The 26,501-nt window shown below is 50.3% G+C and overlaps 1 protein-coding gene across 2 annotated transcripts in view; it reads left to right on the forward strand.

Moving 5' to 3' along the window:
* Positions 1-996: 996 nt before the first annotated feature.
* Positions 997-26,501, forward strand: part of LOC135901011 (uncharacterized) — a 35,804-nt gene continuing 10,299 nt past the window's right edge. The window contains exons 1-4 of one of the 2 annotated variants that reach the window (XM_065430642.1): positions 997-1,347; positions 4,998-5,256; positions 16,866-17,027; positions 22,754-23,017. In XM_065430642.1, the coding sequence (XP_065286714.1) occupies positions 1,022-1,347; positions 4,998-5,256; positions 16,866-17,027; positions 22,754-23,017 (1,011 nt within the window). In that variant the 5' untranslated portion in view covers positions 997-1,021. Of the gene's footprint in view, positions 1,348-4,997; positions 5,257-8,362; positions 8,986-16,865; positions 17,028-22,753; positions 23,018-26,501 lie in introns of those variants that run through there. The other variant, XM_070532965.1, reaches the window with a different exon arrangement.

The following is a 26,501-nucleotide window of genomic DNA, read 5'->3' on the forward strand; positions in this document are numbered from 1 at the left end:
AATTAGCAGCCCTGCGGCTTTGCGACAATTGTATTAGTAGTATAAGATTTTATGGGCGGTTTAGTCGAATTGAAATATCGTTACAGTTGTCCTTTAGAGGCTTTTCGTGGAGGGGCTAAGACTTTACAATGCCTTAAACGAAATTTCCTGCAGACGACTTTCCCAATTTAATGAATGTGAACCGAAACCTAGAGAAAAGGAGGTGGCCAAAACCTATTAGTGCAATATTTAATGCCTATGGCAAAGGCTTCTCCTTCAGATATTAGGTCGTCAAAATTGTAACAGCGAGGTTTATGCGTTCTTGTTTGTGCCCTTACAGCAGTATTCTAGCACAGATCTGCAAGAAGCATCCATTCCTGAAGGCATTTGCAACAGTATTAATGGTATACCACATGACACATAGGTGGCGGCATATCTCATTATTATCCTTATAAACATAATTGTCGACCGAACCACTTAGTGGCTATGGTTAGCGATATGAGGCAAAAACAAAAAAAAAAAGTAAGGGGCCTCTTTCTACCGTTGAATACAAAGCAAGTACTTCTTTATTGCCACTTAGTACACTTGGCTTGAACTTAGGTGCTGGCGTCTTACCAGGTTTTCAATCAGCCATCGGTGCAGATTGTTTTGTTGCTGACACGTGATTAAGCTGTGTGTGATTTCAAGAAAGTAGAAAGACGAGTACCACAGTCATTCTTATTTTATTACTGTTCCTAATGTAAGTTTTCTCAATTCATTTCATCCTAAATTGTTCATTGAATCTCCATTTTGTTTCTTTTAAAATGTAATCGTCCATTCGCTTGGTCTCACTTCTTGATTACACAACAGTACATGATGCCAGTTTGGAGAATCAAGCTCATTTTTCTGATGTTACTAGCTGCGTGTAATATGATCCCATTCTTTCCCCATGCGCCACTGTGGGTTGGTGCCACATTTTTCAATATAGCGCGAAATTGAATCTATGGGATCATCATCACGGTTAACCCCTTGAGAATGAAGATGAAGAAACTGAGGAAGCAGGATGGATGCCACGTCCGCATTTCAGTCCATCGCAATGAATTCTGGTGAAGCGGCTCACTCCCGAATGACGTCCAACACTGCGGCTCTAGCGGTCGACTTACAACCATGCTTCAATGCCGCCGCGCCGGAAGACAAGGACGCGGCCATGGCGGTCTCAGACGCGATGTCAGCAGCAGGTCCAGCACCGGCCGCCAGCTGGCCGCTCCGGCAATCGCTGGTTGCCTGTTGGACGGGTTCCGTGTGCCTGGGCACGTTCGTCGGCTACACCGTTCCCGCGTGGACGACCCTCAAGGAAGATCCGCGCTTCACCAACATAGACCCCTTCTGGTAAATGGACTCTCTTCTTTTTGTAATCTCCCTTGTATACGGCAGGCAGTATAACTTCGCAGATTCCAGGAGGCTTAAAAGTGTGGCACAGCTTTTTTGTTATGTCGGCGTGGCCGCCAAGAATGCCACACCGGGTACGCTGGGCACACCGGCGCGGCGGCCTTAACAGAGACGCAGACGGTGACCGAGGCTGAGAGTGAGTTTGTTGAAAGCGCGGCGACTTAAACAGACTCAGCGTCACTAACACAGCGCCCCCTGAGGCCGAGTAAGTTTCGGTCTTGAAACTGAAACCCCGATGTAACATTTTTCAAGCTGGGCATGGCCGCCACCATATGCAGACCGCAATATATGGGGAAATTGCTAGAGCATCTACGTGACAGTGCTTGGAATCACTGACGAACTAGCAACATTAGTTCCGTATGCAACTATCGATGAGGTAAGGGAGTCTTTAAAAGACATTTCCAGGGCAAACATGGCGTGACGTAATAGAGCCACCATCGTGTTGACAAAAGGTGGAGGGGTTATTGTACTCAATAAGCTTGGATGACCTTATTAGCTACAGGTAATGATTTCAGACGTACAAGGACTTTGGATGAATGCCACAACCGTAATAATTCATGAGGGAAGATGTGTTACAAGTTTGAATAAATAAAGACCTGTTCGTTTGCTTTCGACACTGTCTAATCTATTTACTAAAACAATTACTGACGGTATCGTGGCAATACCCTGAGCAAACAGGCTCATTTAACAAAGGCATATTCAATGAATCTGGTCGATGTCATTGATCAAGTAATTGAGAAAAATGTTCACAGTAACCAAGCTGTCCTTATAGATAGGGGTTGGTTAAACTCTACTGATTCAGTTATGTAACAAAATCATGCGGTTTAATTATATAACTCATGAAGGGTTTGCATAGCCAAGAAGCCGAACCATATACGAATATTTTCGCCGACATAAATGAAGATTTCGCGAATTCCTTAATGCTTCACAAGAAAACCGAATACCACAGTAAAAAGGGCGGTTAGGCAAAGAGGCACAATCTCCCCGTTGTGACTCACTTCATGCTCACAGGCATTTAAACAGTTATTTTTATCTACAGTTTAGTACTTAGTTACGCCATTACTTTAAAAGTCTTATTAACAATAGCGTTCTCAAAGTAAAGTGAAAGATGAGGAACAGAGATTTGTTACAAACATTTTTAATGGTAAGGATGAAATTCACTAAAGTTTTCCGGTTTTCAGAGTGACGCTTGGTGAAATAAATGTAAGGAGGCGCAACTAGGTCAGACGTGTTCCGGGTGCACGGAGTAGATAAACTTTTCAAGATATTTTTCATTGTTTTGATGTCTGTGTGAGCGGGTGCAGAGGCGGTCAAACAAGACATAGACGGCCGTGAGTGCCAGCCCGCGTTAAGTATGCCCATATTACATGCACCATGACGTGACGGTGAAGTGACATCACCTAAAGAAAGAAAGCCTTTTGAACATGCAACTTTTTACTGTCCATGTCCTTCTCTTCGCAGTCATCAAGTTCAATCCTTGCTGTAGAAGGGACTGAATGCAGACTTTAGTTAGAAATACTTCAAGGGTATTGAACTGCAAGGACGGAACTTGACGACTACGAAGGCATGTAAAGGACACGGACAGTCAAAAACTACTTGCCGCACAATACCCTCAAAGTATTAGAGCGATTTCAATAATACTTCGAAGGTATTGTACGGCATGTAGTCCTGCAAGTAGTGTACTGCAAGTGGCGCATGTCGGCGCAAGCCATTGGGCGCCGCCGCACCATGGCAGTCAGCGCCGTTGATGCCCTCTGCACCTGGCTGTGCGTCGGCTGCGCGCAGGCATTGTGGTACCTGTACACAGGCCGCATAATAAAGCCTCATGTACCCCTCATGTACGAGGAGTCGCCATGCGCTAAATATCTCAACCTTTTTTGCCAATACTGATTCCTTTAAAAACAGTTTTGTCCCATCAACAATTGAAGTCTGGAATTCATTACCGGGCAACATCCGTTCACTACAGCTGAAACAATGCACGCAAGCTTGTTTATAAATGTTTGTAGGTTTGTTCATCCCACACCTGCAACAGACTCATTGAGGCTGCAGTATGTATAAATAAATAAATAAATAAATAAATAAATAAATAAATAAATAAATAAATAAATAAATAAATAGGTAAATAAATAAAATAAATATGGACACTCCAGGCGTGTTTCTGCCGTCGGCGTCGCCGTGAGGTACAGTATGAGGGAAAGCGTGTTAGGGTGAGCCCGCCAACGCTGTTCAATCTCGCGTGCGCGAGCCAGGAACGCGGCCCGGATGCGTGCCCTCTCCTGTGGCACGCGAGGCAGGGGGGTGAGGCGAGGGAGAAGGGGCGTTTTTCTCTGGCTGCTGCTACGGCGCCTCGATGTCCTCCTCGCCCGCCACTCCGTACAGAGTTGAGACAACCGCGGCGTCTACCAAGGCGTTTGCCACACGAATCGCGAACGCCGTAGTAGACGTCTTTGGCGGACGACGTAGGGACGCGTTGCTAGGCGGTTGTGTGTCTTGAAAGCGGCCTGCGACGTGGCCAAAGTGCGCGCTTGCGCAAGTCTCATCTTCAAAGCGATCCGCGATGTTTGCAGATTGCGCGTAGTGCCGGTAGCTCCGTATGCGCTGTGTTTTCTACGTGTCGTTCGCTTTGAAGCGAGAGATGCATAAAGGTCAATTTTCTTGCTGCTGCCGCGATTCCTCACTCCAGAATTTTGACAACAAGTTTCCGTGCTCATCAAGCGAGATCTGTTCCTGTTTACCTGTGCGCGCGCGACGCCGTGCTGGTTGATTTAGTTAAAACACGTTGGCGGGCTAGTTGGTTTTCATCCATGATAGAATCTGTAAGCGCGACTGAACGAGGACGCAGAAAGAAGCAGAGACACAAAGACAGCGGTGTCTCCGCGTGTCTATTTCTTTCGACGTCCTCGTTGAGTCACGTTTACACATTCTATCATTGTTAATTTAGTTAGTTTATTTATTCATTTCCTCAAAGGTCTCTGTTGAGACATTACATGAGGGAGTGGGGAGTTAGTGACAAAGAGATACTACAAATTACAAAGGGATATTTCCGATGAGTCGCTTGAATGCAAGTGGGTCGATGATAGTGGCAACTTCGGCGGGCAGGCCATTCCAGTCTCGTGTTGTGCGCAGAAAAAATGATTGCTGAAAAGTAACGGTATGGGCTTGTGGGGGATATACTGTATTAGAGTGACTGGTGCGGCCAATGCGATGTGCTCTTTTTATGTACGGGTTGTCAAGAGGCAAGGAATGAAAGAATTTATGAAAAAGATTAAGACGGGCTATTCTACGGCGTGAGGCTAGAGAGGGTAGGTTTATTTGGGCTTTTAGTGCCGCTAGCTCAGAGGAAAAACTTAGTAGTAAGCAATTGTTTACAAGTTTATACGGCCGACAAAGTACTATCCTTACTTCGTAAAGCTATCTACTAATTTCCTGTCGCAATCGGTACTTTACCATTCCTACGGAACTCCACATTTCTTTTTTTAACTGCACTCATTTTTTTATTATGGTCCGCATTCTGTCCCTATCACCCCTAACACCACAGTAAAAGATCCTCTTCTAATGTACGCCACGATCTTCGTTACAACTGACGGCAGGTTCTTCTCGCTTGGGGTTCTCGGGGCCGTGGGCGGCTCTGTGGTTGGCGCAATGTCGGCGCAAGCCATTGGGCGCCGCCGTACCATGGCAGTCAGTGCCGTGGGCGCCCTCTGCACCTGGCTGTGCGTCGGCTGCGCGCAGCAGTTGTGGTATCTCTACATAGGCCGCCTCATCAACGGCTTTTTTGCCGGTATGCTGTCCCTGGTGGTGCCAGCACTCATCGCTGAGCTGGCCGACGCCAGGAACCGAGGCGTGCAGGTATACGTCCATGAGCGCTTCTGCTGCGATTCTCCGAGCATCCTGAGTATTTTCTGAGTTCTTTGTTATGTGTTATGGTGCAGTCTCTTGATATACTATCAGTACTTGTGTTTAATCAACCGAAAAAGAAAGATGTGCACTGTTTGGGTTTCCTTCGTGCAAAAAAAAAGATACAAATACATGTGGAGGCAAGGCAGCCACTTCACGAGAAAGATTATTGGCATGCACTCTTATATATCTGCGATGGGCGCACTGTCAGTTGTGTAGTGTCAAATTTTTATTCAGCAAAACATTATCATAAACCACGGTAATTAAGCTCAAATCAACGAACTTTTGAGTGCTTCCTCTTAGAGTCACAGGCAACGTACGGGCACTGAACGAAGTTTGTCACAAGGAGGAGTGGCATGAAGGGAAAGAGGGGCCTGGCAACAATGCGCTGGACTGAATCTTACACATAACATATGAAACTTCATGACGGACCCTTTAGGACCTCTAGACGCAGCACACAATCAACAGCAAACATGTCACCACTCTGACTTACAGGCAACAAAACAGATAACAGTGAATTTTAGAGCGAATTTGTAGTTGCTGATTGCTCCTTCTTCAGTCAATTGTTCGCATAAACTTGCTCGAATGGAATATCCCTCCGGCATCCTTTCACCAGCAGACAGAATTAAGCGACCAGTTACAAGATCAATGGGTGAAACAAATTCGCAAACAGAGTTCATTTTTCTGAAAAACTTGATACAACATTCGTAAAATCGTAAAGAGGGCGAAAATTTGTCTACGCTGCGGAAAATGTGTTAGACTTTGGATATATGTGCTCAGTGAATTCTGGCAGGCTGCTGGGTAGCTTTGAGGATCCACGAGTACAGGGGGCCAATTGTCAAGATAAAAGTTCGATGAGGGCGACTGCGAGTCGGCCAAGGTATGACTACCTCAGCTTCCTGTTCATAATTTATGCCTTGGCCGAAGCCACGCTTTGAAAAAAGTGTTCCCAGAGATTGAAAATGCCGTTGGTGCCTTTTTCTCCTCTGAGCTAGCGTCTCTCACCGCAACGGCAGGTCGCATGGCTCGGAGCTCGTTTGCTTTTGTGTAGAATATTGAGGCCATTTAAAAAAAGAATGCAGCGGTACTCATTTCTGCTTCTATAAAAGGAACCTTGCTCAAATTCATGGAAGGCTCGCTGCGCTGTGTTCAGCCTTACACAGCCTACCTTTATTGCGATAGCAATTATATGGACACTACAGGTGTATTTATGCCGTCGCCGTGAGGTTCTCTATGAGTGAAAGACTGAGGGTGAGCCTGCGAATGCAGAGAGATAGTGATCTAGGGAAAGGAAGGACGCTTGGTTCTGCAACCCGTCAGGGAGCACGGCGAAGCGTCATCAGGGGAGAGGGAATGGGTAGTGAAAGATGATAGAGAAAGAGGGAGGATGTGGCCTAATAGACTCCACTATACGCGGCAGGTGGCAGTCCTCAGTAAAGTTGCCAGCGTTGTAGCGGGCGCTTATAGGGTGTCTATTCCCGTGGAACTTATAAACTCCAGCAGGCTTCGCAGCGCAGGGAGCTGTGGACACACTGGGAACAGCAGGTCAGTCTCTGTGGCCGCTGGAAGGCCGTGGCGTCTGTAGGTGTTGATCACTGTGGAGCGTTCCTGCGCCAAGGATGGGCAAGCACAGAGAAGGTGCTCCAGAGTCTCGGGGTCCCCGCACCTCTTGCAGGCAGGCGACGTGGCGCGGCCCTTGGCGTACAGCCGGGCCGCAGTCCAGGTGCAGCCAGTCCGCAAGCGCAGGAGTGTGGAACGGTCTCTTCTGGAGAGGCCGTTCTCTGGAAGTGGCTTGGGGGCTTTGCCACTAGCCACTCGGGGGTCCGGATGAATGGAGGTGAGCAGGCACCGTAGCCGATGTCTCGTGTAGTCCGAAGCCGCTACCGCTCTGGTGACCGGGACTACATCATGATGGGCAGCTTTGGCGTAGGTATCTGCCTCCTCGTTACCGGCTACCCCGACATGTGAGGGCAGCCAGTGGAAGGATACTGGGAGTCCGGCGGTGGCTAGAGCCGTTAACTTGGCAAGCAGCAGCACCACTGTAAGTCCTGCCCGCCGAGGGTTGACGAGGGCCTGGAGCGCTGGCTTGGAGTCGCACACCACCGCCACCGGCTGCGGGGAAGGTGCTCAGCAAGGAGGTCGGCAGCCAGGTGCAGCCCCGCGAGCTCAGCTGCAGTAGAGCTTGCTGCAAACGGGAGCCTACACTGCCTGTGACAGGCGAGAGTTGGAACTGTGCATGCCACTGCAGCCGACCCGCTGGGGAGGACTGAACCATCCGTGAACACCAGCAGGTGTCCTTCCAACTCCTCCTGGAGCTTGCAGGCTGCCGCCTGCTGCAGGGCTGCGGCTGGTGCTCTCCGCTTGGCTAACCCCTTGAGGGAGAGGTGCACATCCGGAGGTCCGTGATGGGGAGGAGGAAGAGCCACTGCCACAGGTAGTTGAGGAACTGTCTCCTCATAGAGGCGACACAGGTTGCCCATACGTGAAGCCGGCAGGCTCCGGAGCCGGTCTAGAAGAGCCTGGCCGTCTGGTGCGCGATGTAGCCTGTCAATATGCCCCAGTCCCCGTTGCAACATGAGCAGTGACAGTGGCCATTCGCCGGCCTCAGCCAGTGTTGCGGCGATCTTGGAGTGCCTTGGAAGCCCCAGGACATTTCTGATGGCCGTCCTGTGCAGAACCTCTAGTTGTGCTTTTCTGGCATGCGTCAGGGAAACCAGCGGCAGGGCATACAACAAGGACGATGTTGCTGCAGCCTTGTTCAGGCGCAGGGCCCACTTCGTGGAGCATCCTCGGCCCCGTTGAAGGAGTCGGGACACGGCTGCATGAACACGGCGCACCTTGGCGCTGAGGGCTTTAGTTGCCGGGATCCACGTCAGCCGGTGGTCTATGGTGAGGCCAAGGTACGTCACTGTCTGCTTCCACGGAAGGGGGTCGGTGCCGATTCTCAACTGGTGGACGCTGAGGCGGGAGGCAGCCCTCGGGTGTATCAGTAGGGCCTCCGTCTTTGCAGGAGAGACGGTTAAGCCGATGCTCCCGAGAAATGTCGTCACTGCGTCCAGGGCCCCCTGCAGTGATCTCCGGACGGCTGGAAGGCACCGCCTTGGTCCCCGGACCCAGAGCGCCACATCATCAGCGTAGATGGAGCATTGCGTGTGGTGCCGGGTGTCTGCCGGTAGAGCGGCTGGCAGACCTTCCAGGGCTGCATTGAACAGAAACGGGCTCAGCACCGATCCCTGCGGCACGCCGGTGGTGATGACTCGAGGGGTGCTGAGCGCCTGGCCCACTCGTACTCGGAACGTTCTTCCCGCAAGAAAGGCAGAGACAAAGCGCCTGAGGCTGCCAGTGATGCCGAGGTTATCTAAAGAGCCCTCGATGACCTCGTGGGGCAGGCTGTCAAAGGCGCTCTGCACGTCAAGCAGCACGAGAAGAGCCACGTCACCACTGTTCTTTGCATCCTCCAGGGTGGCCACGACATCGGCGATGGAGTCGGCAGTGCAGCGGTGGCGCCTGAAGCCGGTCTGCTGCTCCGGGAAGTAGTGCACCTGCGCGGCAATCCACTCCATGCGTGCCAGGACAATCCTCTCCATAACCTTACAGGCGGCAGAGGTGAGGGACACCGGCCTGTACGAGGAGGGTGCCGCCGCAGGTTTCCGTGGCTTAAGGACTGGTGCCACCACCGCGGTGAGCCAGCTGTCTGGGAGAGCCCCAGTGCTCCAAATGGTGTTGAAGTACTCCAGGAGACGGTCTTGCTCTGCATCTTGCAGGTTCCGAAGCATCTGGAACGTGATTCCATCCGCTCCTGGAGCGCTCCGTCGCTTGCTTTGTCCTAGGGCGGCCTTCAGCTCGTGCACCCGGATGGGCTCGCAGCAAAGAGCATTAATCTGCTCGAGCACCCATTCCGGATGGTGACAGGTGGGGGGAAGGTGCCGAGGCCCAGTAGCTGGCGGAGCAGGACCCGCTGTACCAGGGGCCGGGCGGTAAACCGGTCGGCTAGTAACTCCGCCAGAGTAGATGCGGAGATGCCCAGGGAAATGGCTGCTGACAGCACCTGTCGTTGTACACGAGGTCCTATCAGCAAGGCCCTCAGCAGGCGCCAGGCACGAGCTCCATCCGGCGCCCTGATGATCGTGGCACAGATGCCCTGCCAGCTTTGGCGCCTGCGTTGCCGGGAGTGTCGTCTGCAGGCGGCGTCGATGCGACGATGTTCCGTCCAGTGCTCCGCCTGATTGGTTCGCAGAGCTCTACGTTCAGCCCTGCGCCTGGCAGCTCGTAGCTGGAGGTGCCGAATGTCTGGTGCTGGTTGGCCCTCCTGCGCAGTGGACCAGACTGTGGCTGCCCGGCCACTCTCCGCAACGAGCTGCAGGAAGTCAGCGGTACTGGTGTCCTGCTGGCACAGCTTACGGAAAGCACTCCAATCGACAGTGGCGTACACGCGCATCCTGGGTGTCTTGCCCCTGAACGGGGCCAGCACGATAGGGAAGTGGTCGGACCCCCAGGTGTCCGGTTGCGGTGTCCAAGTGTATCGGCAGCCCTCAGTGGCCAGGCTCACGTCAATTGCCGTGCTGATGGCACGGGATGTGCGCCGGATGAAAGTGGGAGCCCCGGTGTTTAGAACCTTCAGACCCAACTGGTTAACAACGTCCACAACTCTGCTACCTCGCCCGCAGCAGCGGCGACTGCCCCAGATGGTGTGGTGAGCATTGATGTCTCCGCAGAGGACGAAGTCCCTGCCGAGACGACGGGCTAGCTGCAGGAGGCACGAGGGATCCCAGGGCCGGCACGGTCGGATATACACGCTGGCCACAGTGGTGTCAACGTCTCCAAGACGCACGCGAACAGCACAGCATTCGAGTGGTCCTCCAGTCAGATCCGCCACATCGACCTCAGCTTGCAGCACACCCGTCCGCACGTACACCGCACAGCGGGGAGGTCCCTGTGGATGTTCTTTGTTGAGACATGGGGTCGCCGTACAGGGTTGCAGCGTGCACGAAGTGCGGCTGCTGTAGCCTACGTAGCCAGGTAGACGCAAATCATCTGCAGTCGCGTACACCTCCTGCAAAGCAAGTACGTCGTAGTCGCTCTGCAGGAGGTGCAAGGAGAGGTCGGCTTGTCGCCGCCGCAACGAGTGCGCGTTCCACTGAAGCACGCTCGGCCTGCGGCGGTGGTTCCCAGCTGGGGCGTTAGCCATGATGGCTCTGCTGAGGAGGCAGCCCACCTGCCTGGAGGCAGATTGAGCGTAACTTGTTGTCGGCTGGCAGTAGGTCAGCAACGGCCCGCAGTAGGAGCCTCAGGCTGGTGGCCTCCGACTGCTGCTCAGAAGTGTGACTGGACGGCGCCATGTCAGTTGCGGCTGGGGGTGCGCCTGCTGAATTTGCCAGGGCCGCCTTGCGCCCCAACTTCTCGTGACCTCGCCGGGTTCCTTTCGACGAGGTGCTTTTGGCGGAGCCGGTGGCCACAGCTGCATAGCTGGGGCGCGCCGCCGTCTCCAGTGCATGGACTCCCGAGGCGATGGGAGAGGCTTGTGTCTTGGCGGAGGCACACATTGCTCGAGCTTCCCGATGAGGCATGTGGGTCGGCGCTGTAGCCTTTATCGTGGCTATGCGCCTCTCAGCCTGCCACAGCTTGCATGTAGGGGCGTCGGCAGCGTGTGCCCCTCCACAGTGGAAGCACTTTGGCTTGGCTGTGCACTGGAAATCCCTCGCATGCTGACCGCCACAGCGCAGGCACCGCTCCGGCCATTTGCACGTCGCCGTCGCGTGGCCGTAGCGCCCACACCGCCGGCACTGCAAGGGCCGAGGCCGCGACGGTCGCACATCAAAAGGCAACCGGAACAGGAGGATGCGGGCCGGTGGGCTCGGGGCGGCAAAGCGCAGGGTTAGGGTGCGACCGCTCCGCTTGACCGCAGTCACCGGCACGACTGAGGTCACTGCCGCCAACAGTGCCTCGTCGGAGAAGTCACCATCGATGCCATGTACCGTGCCCGTGCTCTGGGAACGGTCTGCAGGAAGACGAGCAGTGACAGCGAGCCCGGCCAGCTCGGTCGTAGCAAGCAGGAACTGTAGTCGCGCGGGTGTTGCGGCGTCAGCCGCCACAATGTTCTTTTTCGTATTCACGCGCACCTCCTTGACTCCAGGCAACGCGGAGAGCGCTTGCGCGATGGCGAGGCGAGATGTGCGGTGAAACGAAGCTGCCGCGGATGCCGGCTTGAATAGGACCGTGCCAGCGACGCTGGGTGCAGACGCGCCAGACCCTTTGGTCCCAGCAGCAGCAGGAACTGTCGGTAGGCAGGAACCAGCGTCGGCAGCGGGCATTGGTGCCGCAGCGGGTCCCGGGAGGTGGGCGGCAGGGGCCACACTAGCGGCAATCCCCTCTCGTGTTGATGCAAGCAGGCGGCGTTTTTGCTTGCGTGAGATCACATTTGTGAAGATCTCTTCATCGTGGAGCTCCGTGGCACGTGGGCTGCTCTGGTTCTGCTTTGTGTTGGCCGTGCCGTCGTCTGAATGCTCTGCAGAGTCCGCCGCCTGCATCACGGCGTTTCCGCAGACGGGCGTCACAGGAGGAGGCGATGATTCGTCAGAACCTGTCGCCGCTAGCTTGCGCGGAGCTTCATCGTCGCTGCAGGACTCGCTCGGGCGCGAGCGCTTGCGCGAGGACGAGGTGTCCATCGTGGCGTTATCGTCATCCGAATCCGGGAGTGGAGCGCTCGATAGCTCGCCGATTTCCGCAGCTGGGTAAGCGCTAACGGTAGCACTCACGATGGCGGCGGAAGTTACGGAGTTCGGCAGAACAACTGGAGTGGTCGGCGTCTCACGCGGCGCGAGAACCGACGCAGCAGCGGGCGGGACCAGCGAGGCAGCGTTTGCACCGGCGTCCGCGGCCGCGTTGTGGGAGCTGGCGTCCGGTGGTGAAGCTTGACACACGGTCGTGGCTGGCGTCTCTCGTGCCCCGGTGTCGTAAGCCATCGACGCAGCCAGAGCTGACTGCGGCATCGCCCCGGTAATATCATCGGTAGCGGGTGATCCGCGTGGACGCCTGGGCCAGTTGGCGGCCGCGCAGAACCGCCGTGCCTGCTCCTGGCGTTGAAGGGTCTCCTCGCACTGGGCAATCATGTGCCGAAGAGACCGCGGGCACGCGAGGCTCACCGAGCGCTTGTGCTGCGGGGAACGCGTGCCGGGCCGCCGTGTTCCTGCAGCAGTTGATATCGGCGGGGTGGACGTGTCCGGCTCCATCGATGTGACCGAAAGGGTGGCACTATGCGCTAGCGTCGATCAAAAAGCAACAGTTCGCATGTGGTCGACTGTTCCACCAGTTGGCAGCTCGAAGGGGGCGGTGGAAACACCGCGCACAGAGAGAGAGCGCGGACGCGACAGGCGTCGTGAAGAGGGACGTGAAAGAGCAGAGCACGTTCCGGCGCGACCTCTTCCAATGGTGGTTCAGACAAGACTCATCCGAAAAACTCGAATGCAGTTCAATCTCTCGTGCGCGAGCGAAGAACGGGGCCCAGATGCGTGCCCTCTCCTGTGGCGCACGAGGCAGGGGTGAGGCGCATCGTGCGTGCTCGCGGTGAGGTGACGGAGGAGGGGTGTTCTTCTCCGGCTGCTGCTACGGTGCATCGATGTCCTCCTCGCCCGCCACTCCGTACAGAGAGGAGACAACTGCGGCGTCTACTACGCGTTGGCCAGGCGAATAGCGGACGCCGTAGTAGAGGCCTTAGGCGGACGCAGTAGATACGCGTTGCCGGCGCTCGTGTGTCTTGAAATCGATTTGCGATGTGGCTAAAGTGCGCGCCCGAGGGCCTGATCTTCAAAGCAATCTGCGATGTTCGCGGAGTGCGCATAGTGCCGTAGCTTCGTATGCGCTGTTCTTTCGAAGTTTAATGCGCGTTCAAGCGACATATGCACGGAGGTTAGTTGGCTCGCGGCTGCTGACGCGAATCTGAACTGCAGCGTTTTCACAGACAGTTTCCGCTGTGATCAAGTGATTTGTGTTCATGTTTACCTGTGCGCGCGTTGCACCGTGGTGGTTAATTTTGTTAAAACAAGTTGACAAGCTACACACACACACATGCGGAGGCAGCGCTGTATTTGTGCGTCTGCTTCTTTGTATGTCCTTGTTCAGTCGAACGTACAGATGCCGCGATTTTCGACAAGCCACCAAAAGTTATGTAAGGGAAAGCCGACCAATCGCAGACGCCGGCACCACCCTCTTCATCCGGTTATCAATTTTCAGTGCGCTGGCTCTGCCCCAGCGAATCCCTCTCCACTTGAGCGTTCTCCTCCCCTCTTGTCAGCCAATTAGATACGACAAGCCGCTCAATGTAGGCAATGTTATTCGCTTTTCAAGCAAACAAAAGTGACCTCCTATGAACGAGGATGAGAGTTCGATTGGTCTGTTCAGACAACCCTGCGGGTGACCGCCCGGTGCTTGCGTCGGTGGTTACGCAACTTTGACGTCAGGAGATTGGAATAGAAATATATTGGAATGGTTTTACATTATAGGGCCCCTGTTCTTAAGTTATTTGGGCCCTCAAATAAACGGTTGGGTATTAACAGTTCCGCGTCTTTCTATGCAACCCATTGATAGCATGACCAGGGTTGATAGCATGACACACAGCTGTAGACGGAGCACGACAAGTCACGTCACGTAGATGCATGAATTCCACACGTCATGCCATAGATCTACGGCAACGGAAGCATAACACAATTTCAGCTACGTCTACGCTTTCTTCGGGTACATGGATAACTTACAATGGTTCCAGCGATAATACAAGATGATACTAGCCTCTCGTATAGTGTCCCTTCACACCTGAAAGTCGACGTGAAAACACTGATTATTTTGCTAAAGAACCTTATCAGTCAAACCCAATCCAATAAGATAGTGAGTAAATACAGTCAGCATCTTCTGTCATAAACATCAGTATGGTAAACTGGAAGCGACCGAGAGGAATGCTGTGCTCTTATTTCTCTATATTCTCCATGTTCAGACCTTTGAAAGATTCTGGACAAAAACATCGAGGGCAAGAAATACACCTCCAAATCGAACGACAACAAAATAGCAAGTAAATGACCTTTTGCAAGGCTTTGCCTTCATAGTAAACTTCAATGTTTTCCCCGACAGGTCTACGTGCACAACAGAGAATACATCCAATATGTGCATTGCTGAGCCCGCAATAAATGATAGCAACGGCGAGATGCACAAGTCGAGTTGTTTCTTTCAGGCTGTTATTTGTGCGGAATTCGCGCTCTCGTTTATTTAATGAAGAGGATCCCAACGTTCCCTTTGAACCGTGTGCGTCCTGTGAATCTTCTGTCGATCGCAAAAAGAAAGCGAAATCAAAAAAGAGCTATATACCGACTTCACAGCATAAATTCTTTACTATTTGTGGCAATAGCAGAGCTAGAAGGCTTCACTTAAAAATGTATTCACTGCAAATAATTTCCAAATGTTCCAGTAAAGTCCGTCAGGAGATTGCTTCCTTACTTATGCAACTCCCGATGCCAGGAGAAATAAAGAGTGGGCTACTCATTTGCTTTGCCGATATGCTTATGTGTCGCAGTGCTACGAACAATATAATAGGAACGTCGCAGGTCTCCTTGGAAGTCTGCATAAATCGTCGTCCTTGTCGCCTCTTTTCAGTAAAGTGCACAAAAAGCGCCTTGCACACTTTGTTCTGCATTTGGGGCTTCCAATAACGCAACTAGGTGTCACCGTACCTGTTTAGGACTACCAACAGAATAGTTTATTACACCTGATGCGGTCCCCTAACTATTTATTAAACGCTGGATGCTATCTAGCGTCACCGCCATGGAGTCTGGGTGTTGCCTCTAGAATGCATGAACCAGAGGTGCGTGCGAACGCGTAGAAACGCACCAGGCGGTGTGGGGGTCATCCCTCCCACTTCTTTCTGGACACGTCGCGCCATCTAGTGATGATGCCGCGAATTCCGCCAGCACCCCTCCCTCCCCCACCCCCCTCCCCCCCAAAAAAAATAGAATCGTCGCGTGCCGCTACCAGCGAACGGTGTGAATCCTTCTCTCGCATGCCGTGAAGTCAGTTGCACCTAATCAGCGACCCAAGTTGAGAGGTTCATTGAAGAGCCGTGCGCACGAAGCGCATTCAATTCGCAGCTCACTGAAGCGTTGGCTAGAAAGGCGTTGATTAAAAAACGGCACCTACCCATCGCATTTGTGCCGCAGCCTGCTAATGCGTCGGGTTGCCTTCTTTGATAAACGTACCCTTGTGATATGAATCCCATTCCCCTCAGCATCGCAGGAATCAAGAGTTCCTTTTCGTCCTTGTAGGGTGGTACATTCCTAGTGACCAATTCCTTCTTATCCAAGTCGGCATCAAACAGGTTCATTGGAAACCCCCGCAAACTGAATGGCAGATGTTACGTATTCCTAGGTTTTGACAAAGAGTTCTTTCGAACTGCGGTACCTACCTAGTCCGTCTCGACAGTGACCCATGTCAGCGTGAAAGAAGTTTGTTGAAAAGCGGAGCCTATGTACACACTGCCACATGATCAGGGATCCAAGTTGGTCCCATGGTTTGTTTCGGATCCTGTTACTTTCGCACAGCAGCCTTACGCTACCCATTCGACCAGCGACTAGCCATTGACCCAGGTTGGCGAGAAAATGGGTATATACAAACATTTGATAGATAGATAGATAGATAGATAGATAGATAGATAGATAGATAGATAGATAGATAGATAGATAGATAGATAGATAGATAGATAGATAGATAGATAGATAGATAGATAGATAGATAGATAGATAGATAGATAGATAGATTCCGCAATGTGTGTGAAGTACCCTAAGAATGCTAAGGCATTTAAAGGACGAGGTAAAATTAGGATTATAGAAGTTTGGAGATACCAAATAGCTCACGTCATGCCACATAAGCCGCACTGGTATGCAACGTCTCTATACTCAAAAGATTACGGATAGAATGCTCCCACGCTGAACAGCATATATATATATATATATATATATATATATATATATATATATATATATATGTATATATCTGTGTGCTCGTGTGTGTGCAACGACTTCGCGTGTTCATATGAACAGTAGTTGGCAGAACGCCCCGATGCCACCGCGTGCAGGTCTTTTTGCAGTCTTACATGGTAGCCCCACATTATTCGCCTGTCGGCACAGCGATTTAAGTTTGGTCTTGGTAGATAAAACTGCCCGAACTCCGGCACTTTCGGCAACTTTCTTAATACTGTTTTTGATCTCAGCTAGTTGGTAAGGCATTTCGCCCTGTTGCCTTCAAAAAAGTTTTTTTTTTTGTCATTTGTGGAACACAACATGAATATGACAAATGACTGGAAGCTTACGTCTGTTACTATTCTCACTCGATCTGGTGAAGCCTTGTGATAAAAGACGCATGAACACTTCCGAAATTCTGCTGACTATGCTGTGGGGGAAGCAGCGTATTCGTCTGTGTCTGTTTTCTTTTTTTTACGCTGTGGTATCGTTTGATGGTTTATTATTGTACGCTCTCCATATCCCTGCCTCTGGTTCTGTGAATGACATGGTTTATCGCTTGCGCAGGGTGCTCTCCACTACATCAGCACGCTCATCGGCTCAATATATGTCAGCTTGCTGGGACGCTACACGGCTTGGTCCAGCTTGGCGTTTGCATGCATCATACCAGCGGTCGGACTGCTTCCTTTGTCCTGGTTCATCGTGGAATCTCCACGCTGGCTTCTGCAGGTGCGAATAATATTGGGGGCCCTAGGGCTTGTACAGAACGTGTTCTAGATCAAGAGGTTTAATTAAATTCGGTTTCGTGCCATATACCTCTGACTATCGCAGTAAAACAAACAAAAAATGAACAAGCTCAATAAAATTATTGATTTAAAGCAAACGTAAGAGCTACTCACGCAAAAGGTTCCTTGTCTGTTCACATATGCTCATAAAACTGTGCAGCATAACCGCAGCGTGGTTTATTTTTGAATGCAGAGAGCGGTGGGCCTAAATTGGCCCTGCACATTTGTCTAAGACCGTGATCCTTACCTGTATTATGAAGTTTGCTCGTGAGAGACATAGCAACCAACAAAGCTGCGATAAGTAACGCATGCAAGCATAACTTATCGTATCGAGGGCATAAAAATACATTACAAGAACATCGCAACAGTGGACGGAGGAGAGATGCCTTACCAACTAGCCCGGTTCCGCATACCGCCTCAGAATAAGAACAAATGCCGAAGAACTTGGCTCAAGTCAAATTTGTGCGATATCTCCTACTCTCGATGCCTCTGCACTCAACTATGTATAGCATAACTGGCGCCCAATAGCAACGGAGCATAAGTGTTACGCGAAGAAAGTTGACGTACCATGCTTCCCAAACCAGTTCATGTTGACGGTGCCATTCATTACCTTAGTTACAACACTTGCCGCACGGTTACGTCTTGTATACGCTTCTAAACATTGCAACGCTTTATATCAGATTTGGCATTCAAGCCCTTTTACGATGCACTTGTTGAACATTGCTCATGATTATATTGCGCTTAGTGTTACACTGATTATTTTAAGTGAATCACAGGACGTGGACTTCATTCACTTGCACCCGTTCATCCTGGCAAACCCGACGTCAGCTTCGATAAGCGCGGTGGACGGACTGCTTATGCACATCTCTTTTTCTTTAGCTATCGCAAATGCCTCCCATATTTCTCGCTCCATTTTTGTTTTTGATGTGCCAGTGAATGGGGTGCTTTCTAGTAGCGGAGAGCATTAGCATCGTTTGCAGTGTGCAGCCAAGTTGCTAGATATTGTCAGAAGCTGGCACGTGTATTTGTGCTCCCGTGACCTATCATTTAGACAACGTGCATTTTGCCCAATGTTCACTTTCACGCAATCTACTGGGATTTGGTAAACCACTGAAGTAGTGGATTCTACGTAATTTTTCACGTGCATAGTCTGAACGACCGTAGCACTTGTATTGCCTTCTTTGGATCCTGCGTTCACCCTCTTGCACATGCCTTTTAGTTTTTGCTGAGCGGAGAACGGTACTTGGAACATCATGACGTTGGGCTGCTTTTTTATCCTATGTGACAACCCATGGATGTAAAGCAACACCACATGTTTTTTCAATGTTTCTTTTTCCTGTGTTTCTTGCCTTTTCCTGTTGGCTCCGATTTCGGGCAGCATGTTTTCACAGATTTGCACCACCATACTGTTCGGGTACCCACTGTTTCTTAAGCGGCTTACATGCAAATCGATGCTTCCCCCCACAGCATGGCGGCACAATTTTTCAACTGCTTGACTGATGCTAGCCTTGGCGATGTCTCTTGGAATTATTTTTGAATTGGAAGAGTCATGCCTCAGGATTTCATTTTCTCCTCTAGTTTTGTAGCACCAGCACATGTGGAGCCTCTGAGGCTAATGTTTATGTCAAGGTACTCTAATCGATCTTTGGTAGGAGTCTCGTACGTGAAATCGAGACCTTCATGCGCTTCCTTGAACATGGCAGTTTCTACGCTAACTGGTTGGCTTTGGTTTTCTTTCATGCACACCAAATAATCGTCAACATATCTGCAACAGGTAGTTATGTTAGTCTCTTCAGACAAGGCGGCAAGTTATAAGTCGGAAAGCACGGGAGCTATACAGGAACCAATAGCGGTACCATCCTTCTGCTCATACACACTGTCATCATATTCGATAAAACACCCTGTAGTTACAGTTTTAGCAAGTTCGCAAAACTAGAAATACTGCACTTGCACACGTCCTGAAATTTGGTGTAGCCGAACATGTCGATGGCTTCTTGTACAGCTTGTACCAACGCTGGCCTCTAGACACTGTAGAACAGGCCCGTCACGTCTATTGAAAAACTAGACGTCGTTGGGATAATCTTAAGTGTTGCAATACCTTCGTCACAGTTGCGGATCAAGGACGCGTCGTCAAAAGGTAAGGAGTTCAAACATGCCTGAAGGTAGTCCGCGATGCATCTTTGCCAGGTTCCGCGGTCTTCAACAATCGTCCTAAAAGGAATTCCCTCTTTGTGGGTTTTTGTTCTTGTTTTTCAATAGACGTGAAGGGCCTGTTCTACAGTGTCCCGAGGCGACGTGCGATGTGGTTTGTATGAGCTACATGTACGGTACTACAGCAGCAGCAGCTGTGGCAGCAGTGGCGGCAGCTACGGCGGCAGCGACGGCAGCGGTAACGCCAGCAGCCGCAGCAACAACCACCGCCGCCCCCACCGCCCGCCGCCCGGTATGCGCAGTAAAATGTGGCAGTGCCCGTCCAGAATTGTTTGTTTTAGCAGTGCGAGCACTTCGAACAAAAATTTGCCTTTGTCTGCCGGGCTTCACCGCGTCCCTATTATTGGCCAGCCGGCACGACGCATCGCTCGCGCCTAAATTTCGTACAGGGGTGGCGTTCCGCAGTACGCGCCATCTAATAACCGCATTTATTTTACTGAAGCCCATATTTCGTCCATAATGCCGCGATAATTAAGGAGTATTTCGCAAGAGGCGGGTATACATAAGTCATGGAGGAAACAGTAATAAAATAATCATAGCTAGAAAAATGTATTTCACAGACACATACAGATACAAAAAAATTATACAGTACAAGTATACATTGCGTGTTGGTGAAGGCACAAGTACTTATGAGCGTGCACATACGTAATGAGCAAACTAATCAGAACAGGTGAGTTTGACAGTGGTGAGAGAATGGCTGTTCCACTCAGTAGATGCTAGGTAAAAAAATTATTAGGTATATGCCTTGCCTGTTTCGCATAGAACGAATATAGGGTAAATGTCTGTGGCTACTTACGGAATATTGTCAGGGCGCAATAAGCCGCGCTTCGTTTGAAACACGCTAACAGCACGCCGGAGAAAAAGTAGTTGATGGCCTGTGCTTATTGAGTGGCCTGCTGTGAAACTCAATTTGCGTCGTTTGTTTTCAGATGTGGTCCGTTAGTTATAATGATAGGAACCATTATTTATTATATCTGACAACGTAATCTAGGCAACTTTGAAGCATAAACTACATACAACATTCTACATTCTTAACGAACGATCAGCTCTAAATTATGACCTACAGACACATTCGTTTCATATTTATGTATCTTATCCATCTATCTATAAATAATCTAGTCTAGCTATTCTACATTACAACTTGCGTGCACCACTGAGGCAATTTAACGTCAGGCTGAAGGTATGCAGTTCCACTGCTAATACAGACCTTGCGAGCAAAATTCGTTGTCAGTCACCATATAGAAGTATGCTTCACAATACGGGGAACGGCAACATGTTTAGATCGATGTGCGTGCAATGCATCTGGCTGGCCAATATCTTTCCGCGGCCGTCGGCTACAGCGCATCCAATCAATCATTGGAGCATTCACCGGCCCTTTACTCAATGCCCTTTATTTAATTACTCAATCATTCGGTCTTTTGTTCCCGTTTGCGCCTCTGTGGAGCTGCGCAAGCACGGGCGTTGTCCTTCAATCACATGCTAAAGGCGCACGGCTTCCTCACTCCTTACTTAATAACTACACTACGAGTTTATGTAACGTACCGCGACAAATGCATTAAAATGTAAAGAAGAGATAGGACGCAGCCTTTTTATGACTTACTTTGCTCTGTCCTGCCTTTCCACAGATGTAATCCAGAAGAGGGTAGTTCTTGAAGCAAGCTGTCCTTAAGGACCTTGTTGACTCTTTAGTCACTGTAACTGCTTGAAAGTGGGGGCTTAGTGGCTGCCCTATCTCAAGCATGGTTGGTGTCACAGACGCGATGCTTGCGCTTGCGGGCGCCCAGACAAACACCTCAGTTTACTTTGTTCAAGAACAGCGCCACAAGCTCCGTACACCGTTCTCTATGGGACCGAGCTTTCTCGGGTTCAAAGAGGCGTCAGTGCAGCGCGTTCCTAAAACAAGCCAATGTGCGGTACTGCGTTTGTGGGCCTTGAAAGGCCTTCAGAGGAGATGTTCCTTGAACTGCCGACTACAGAAGGCATCACTGTTGAGAAGTGTAAGAAGTTTTTCTGATATGATCTTTTAACGCAATGGCTAATGCAATTGGTACGTGGAAATAAAATGAGGAAGCCTTGTAAAGAAGAGCTCGACTACGGGGAGTATAAGTGATACCGGGAAAAACCTGTCGTTGGCGGTAAACACATCTTCCATTGTAAAGGCGGAAGAGGCCGCCATCGCCATGGGCACCTCCATCCCGGGCACCAAGATTATTACATATGACTCGAAAACGGCAATTTGTAACTACACCTCGGGTTTCATTTCCCCTCGAGCATTCAGAATCATCAACAAAGAACTCAGTCAATTGAAGTTGGTGTGGGTACCCGCTCATGCGAGTAACCCTGGCCATGAGGCCACCCACCTAGCTGCCCGAGCAGCAAGTAACCGGGAGGTGGGCTTGCCCGACGGGGTTGACCGATATGAAGGTATCCACACCTATAACGAAATGACCGTTTATTGCCGCGAATCGAGGCGAATATCTCCATCCGCGCACGACACACTGACAAGAATACAGGCCACTAACCTCAGGAGAGTACAGATTAGATCTGTACTTAGTCCGAAAAGACTAGCTGCAATGACCGGTGGTGAATATCCGCTAAACTGCAAACATTGTAACTGCATCCTGGCGGACCAAGGTCACATCTTGTGGGGATACCAAAAGAACCCTCCCCCGAGAGAACTCTTTAGGCGAGCTCCCTCACATGAAGTGTGGGAGATGAAGATAGAAATTTCCAACCCAAAAGACTAGATATGGTTGGCGGAATGGGCTGATAGCGTCGCGGCGAAGCAGACGCCATGATAGCCCACACCGCTGGGAATGAAAACTCCACTCAACCTTGACAATAAAAGTTTTTTTTCTCTCTCTCTCTCTATCTTTCGTCGTGCCTGTACCTCAGAGAATAATTTCCAGAAGAGAAGGCAATGTCTTTGGTGAACCCAAACAATGCAGTCGAAAAACTGGCAGCGAACTAGGATGTTGTCTTCTGTTGTTATCTGATCTTAGAGAACGGGTGGTGTAGCAACCTTGACGCCTTAATGTTATAGTATTCAAGATGAAGCTTTGTTCAGATGCAATCCTTTCTGGTTATAGCATTCAAGATTAACAACGATTTTATATATTAAACCAATCTTGTTATAGTGCTATAATGATGACCGTGAAGAACAAAAGCTTCATATTTTAGTAAACTTCATCAAAGATGCTGGCTTTGCAATATTTCTTGAATATTAGTGAACTAGTCCATTGGTAGATTCGAATATCCCGATCGCGAGGAATGAGTTCTTTCACTCAGGTGCACACGTAAGCAGAACATATGTAACGGGAAGGTAAAGTTTGCAGAAGTAAGATTTTAAGCATTTAAAAAATCTGTTTGTTTTTTCGTTATATTACTATCGTTGCTTTAGTTCACACAAGATGCATCGAACAACACCCATTCAAGCTCAATGTCCCACCGTGTGCACAGATTGGCCACCGTGAAAGCGCCATGGCCATGCAGCGAAGCCTGCGCAAGGAACCGGTCGAGGCCAACGCAGAGTTCAGGCTGATGGAGAGGGAATTCTCGCGTGCCGTAACGCCGTCGCTGCACTACTGGCTGGCGGCGCACATGATGTTCCTGCAGCAGTTCTGTGGAGCCAACATGGCTGCAAGCTACGCGCGAGCAATCGTGGCGGCGGCGGGCATCGAGCTGGACGAGGGCCTGGCCGACCTCGCCATTCTCGCCATACAGGTGATGCTCAGCGGCTGTGCGTAATTTTTCCACACTGTGCGCTATCACCTTGGAGGGTAGTGAGAAAAAAGAAATCGATAGAAGCTCGTAAAGCAAAACATTAGTTGCCCCTCAGTATGCCCATTGTACTTATTTACTGATGTATTCATTTCTTCACATACACACCACGATCTACAGGAAAACCAAGCAGGTAGGCGCGAATCTCGTAAAACAATACATGAAATTCTCGCCGCTAGCAGAAACGACCATATTTGCAAGCAGTTAAGTTGTTAGACTTAAGATGTCAGACACAGCAGTGTGTGACATGCATGAAATTAACAGGATGACCCAGTGAATGACCAAATAATGACATAACGGTCATTTCAAGAGTGACAGCACTGCACATTCAAACGACTTTTAAAATTGACTTGCTAATATTTAATAACGTAACGCGTTTTATTATGCAATTGTATGGGGAGAAAACATGTTTAATATATTGCCACGAGACAGTGAACGGGCTCTTACTGTCGGCCGGACAAAGACAACGGCGACGAAGTGGCCAGAGGCTCGCGCGAAAGCCTTGCATCAGTCGCAGTTGCTTGTGCTTATTGTAACCTTATATATAGGTACAATTTGTAAATACACATTATCCCGATAACAACTTTTTCGCTGGAGGTGCTGGGTAAACCTGACAGCGTGCCGGCTCTGACAACAAAGCACGGAACTTGGAAGCGATCGCCGTCTTGGTTACTCCGCGATGACCAGCGAAGTGACGACGGCGCAGAAGCCGTCGGCTCCTGGGATTCTGTTACACCCGCGAGGCCCGGGAACCTCTCCTGGCACGGATGGCTTGCACGGCGAAGGGCGGATCGACATGTACGAGCGCGTCAGCGACCACAACAGGCGGGACTCCACGCTGATGTTAGCCAACGTGATTTTCTACCTGAAACGGCACGCGGGTGGTACAAGACGTATGACGAATATCTTACAAGTTTAGGCGTCTGCAAGGCGAAGCTGCATGATTTCTTGGGCAGATCATTTGACTGTTCGCCGGCCGCTAAAAAGGAGCTGCGATCCCTCATCCAGACAACCACTTGTTTGTAAATTTCATATATTCGGGACGTACTGGGCCTTTGTCGAAAGGGAGACGTAAAAATCACTGAAGCTGACAAGATTTAGCAAATATTTAAGGGAATAGCGGCCAATGCGTTCAATCTACTTGTATCTAAGGACGGTACGATGGTAGTCGCCATAGTTAAGGAATGTTAACGTTTTGAATGAGCAAAAAGCCGCCGCATCACCCGCCACTTCCATCGGCTGCCTAACACCGCCGCAACATCATCATGCGAGGACCCAATGATGACTGCGCAGTATACCGCGTGGGAAGGTGTAACTCACATTGTCCGCCGCGAACTCGAAGCAATAGTTCCTACAGCCATTCCTCCAGACGTTCAGTCAGCCAGCCTGTCCACCGACATATGTCGCTCATAGAAGCAGTCGTCCGCGAGAGTTCGCGAACCTTGGTTTATCATGCACTGTGTGTTCCATCCGTGCACCTGAGCGTACTCCTGCAAATCCCACCCAGAACAAGGACTACCCTCCGCACTACAGAAAAACGGCTTACTTGAGAACAGCAAACAACTGATACATGTATTTCAACTGCTCACGCGTTGGACACAATACCCGCCACTGCCACAGTAGCTGGTCATCGCCTTCAAACTGGACCACTGGATCTTGGCGTCGTACTGGAGGCAATATTCGGCGTTTTTCACCTCACTCTGACCCACATGCTTCCGATGCCACCGTTCAACACTCCAGGTTTAGCCACTCAGCGTCCCAAGGCCGTCGATCTCTATCGCCATGACCATGCCGGTCCTCGTCCCCTTTGTAAATACGCGTTATCCCTGTAACAATATCAGTGCTTGAAAAGGGAAATTGTCATCCACCATAATTTAGCACCATGCAATGAAGGAAAGCAATACGGACTAGTTTCTCAGGTAGAAACCTTCACAGTGGCGGGAAAACACACCCTTGTGCATGGATTTGAACTCCGGACTAACAGCTTTCCATGGTGGTCGTTCTGCCGTCTGACCTAACCAGGAAGCGAGCGCATCACAACACGATCCGAATTAATCGACTGCTCGAAGCACGGCGGCACTGAATATCGCAATTTTTCTTCAACTGCGAAGATTAATTTATGAAAAACTCGTGTAAGTTTCCTTCGTAGCTGAGTGCTACATTCTGGTGGATGGCAATTTTTCCTCTCATAGACCTTCCCCCATCTTGCGGGATTACGCATAAGTGAGTTTTCATGTCGGTGCATGCAAAACAAGGCAGCAAATTCCGTGCATGTCGGTGACCAGATGCGCAAGAAGAGAACGCTTTGATGCAGCTATGTGCACATTTTTTTTTAATTTCCCTTTCTACAGCCCGTACAAAAAGTTCATTCTCGTGATTTTCCACGGGATCTTTTATTAAAATGCCCCTGAAACGGTTAGCACAAATTTTGTACGTGCGTAGGTTACAGCTAAAGTTAATATTCGCACCGCAATTTGTGTGAAACGTCTCAAATTATGAGAGCTAGGTATCATTACAAGTAACCCTCTTCCATATTCGTGTATTGTCTCCTTAACTCGTTCGCCGAGTGATCAGGGCTAAGCTCCGCCTTCACTGGCTTTGCGTCATGATGACACATCGTGTCGTCGACATCCGGTTCTCTAGGAGCGAGCGAGTGAAGCCTCTCCAAACTCTCCGGCAGCTGCTTCGCAGTCGACCCCAAGCAAGAGCTATGGAAGCAGAGTGCGTTGCAAGCATTCTGTCGCAGTGCCGAACGTGTCTCGTATTCCGGTAACCGCAGGTTAGCTGGGTGTGCTAATGAAACGATGGAGGCATAAACTCAAGCTGATGAAGGAACTTTAGCGTAGACGTACGTAAGCTGCCTGATCGGTGTCCACGGTCCAGCCAGCCGTTGGCGCAGAGCTTAACCAGTCAAAAAAAGGTAATATTGCTCTAACCAAGAGTAAAATATTTTAAACATTTACAAGACTAACGTGTTAACGATTACCCTCCTGTGAAAAATTTACACCAGCAGCAAAGAAGAATACATTTTGTTACTACTCCTGTGTGTGGTTGAGCTCTGTGCAACCAGGTGGTTGCACCGTGCAGACAACTCACATTTGCGTTTCTGCTCACCCCGTTGAACGGCACAGTCAAGCGGCCAGACCCCGTCCCCTTGCGCTTGTGTTTGCCCTAATATTGGACTCACGAAAGGCTATTGCGTTAGTAATCTTCCGGTGTAAAGTGACGGCCGCAAATCCTGGCGCCGATCAGAAAGCGGCAGTCCGATGCACTGTAGCCGGTCCACTCCTCTGCTGCCTTGCAGAGGGACACGATGTCGCAACTTGGCACATTGCCAGCCGCTACGTTTGCAGTCCACAACGCAACAAAGTCGTCTCATAGTGCTCGCGAAAAGATTGCGACCGACTCTGAACGGGGAGCTCCCGTC

The sequence above is a fragment of the Dermacentor albipictus genome, chromosome 2, assembly GCF_038994185.2.
Source record: "Dermacentor albipictus isolate Rhodes 1998 colony chromosome 2, USDA_Dalb.pri_finalv2, whole genome shotgun sequence".
NCBI lineage: Eukaryota > Metazoa > Arthropoda > Arachnida > Ixodida > Ixodidae > Dermacentor > Dermacentor albipictus.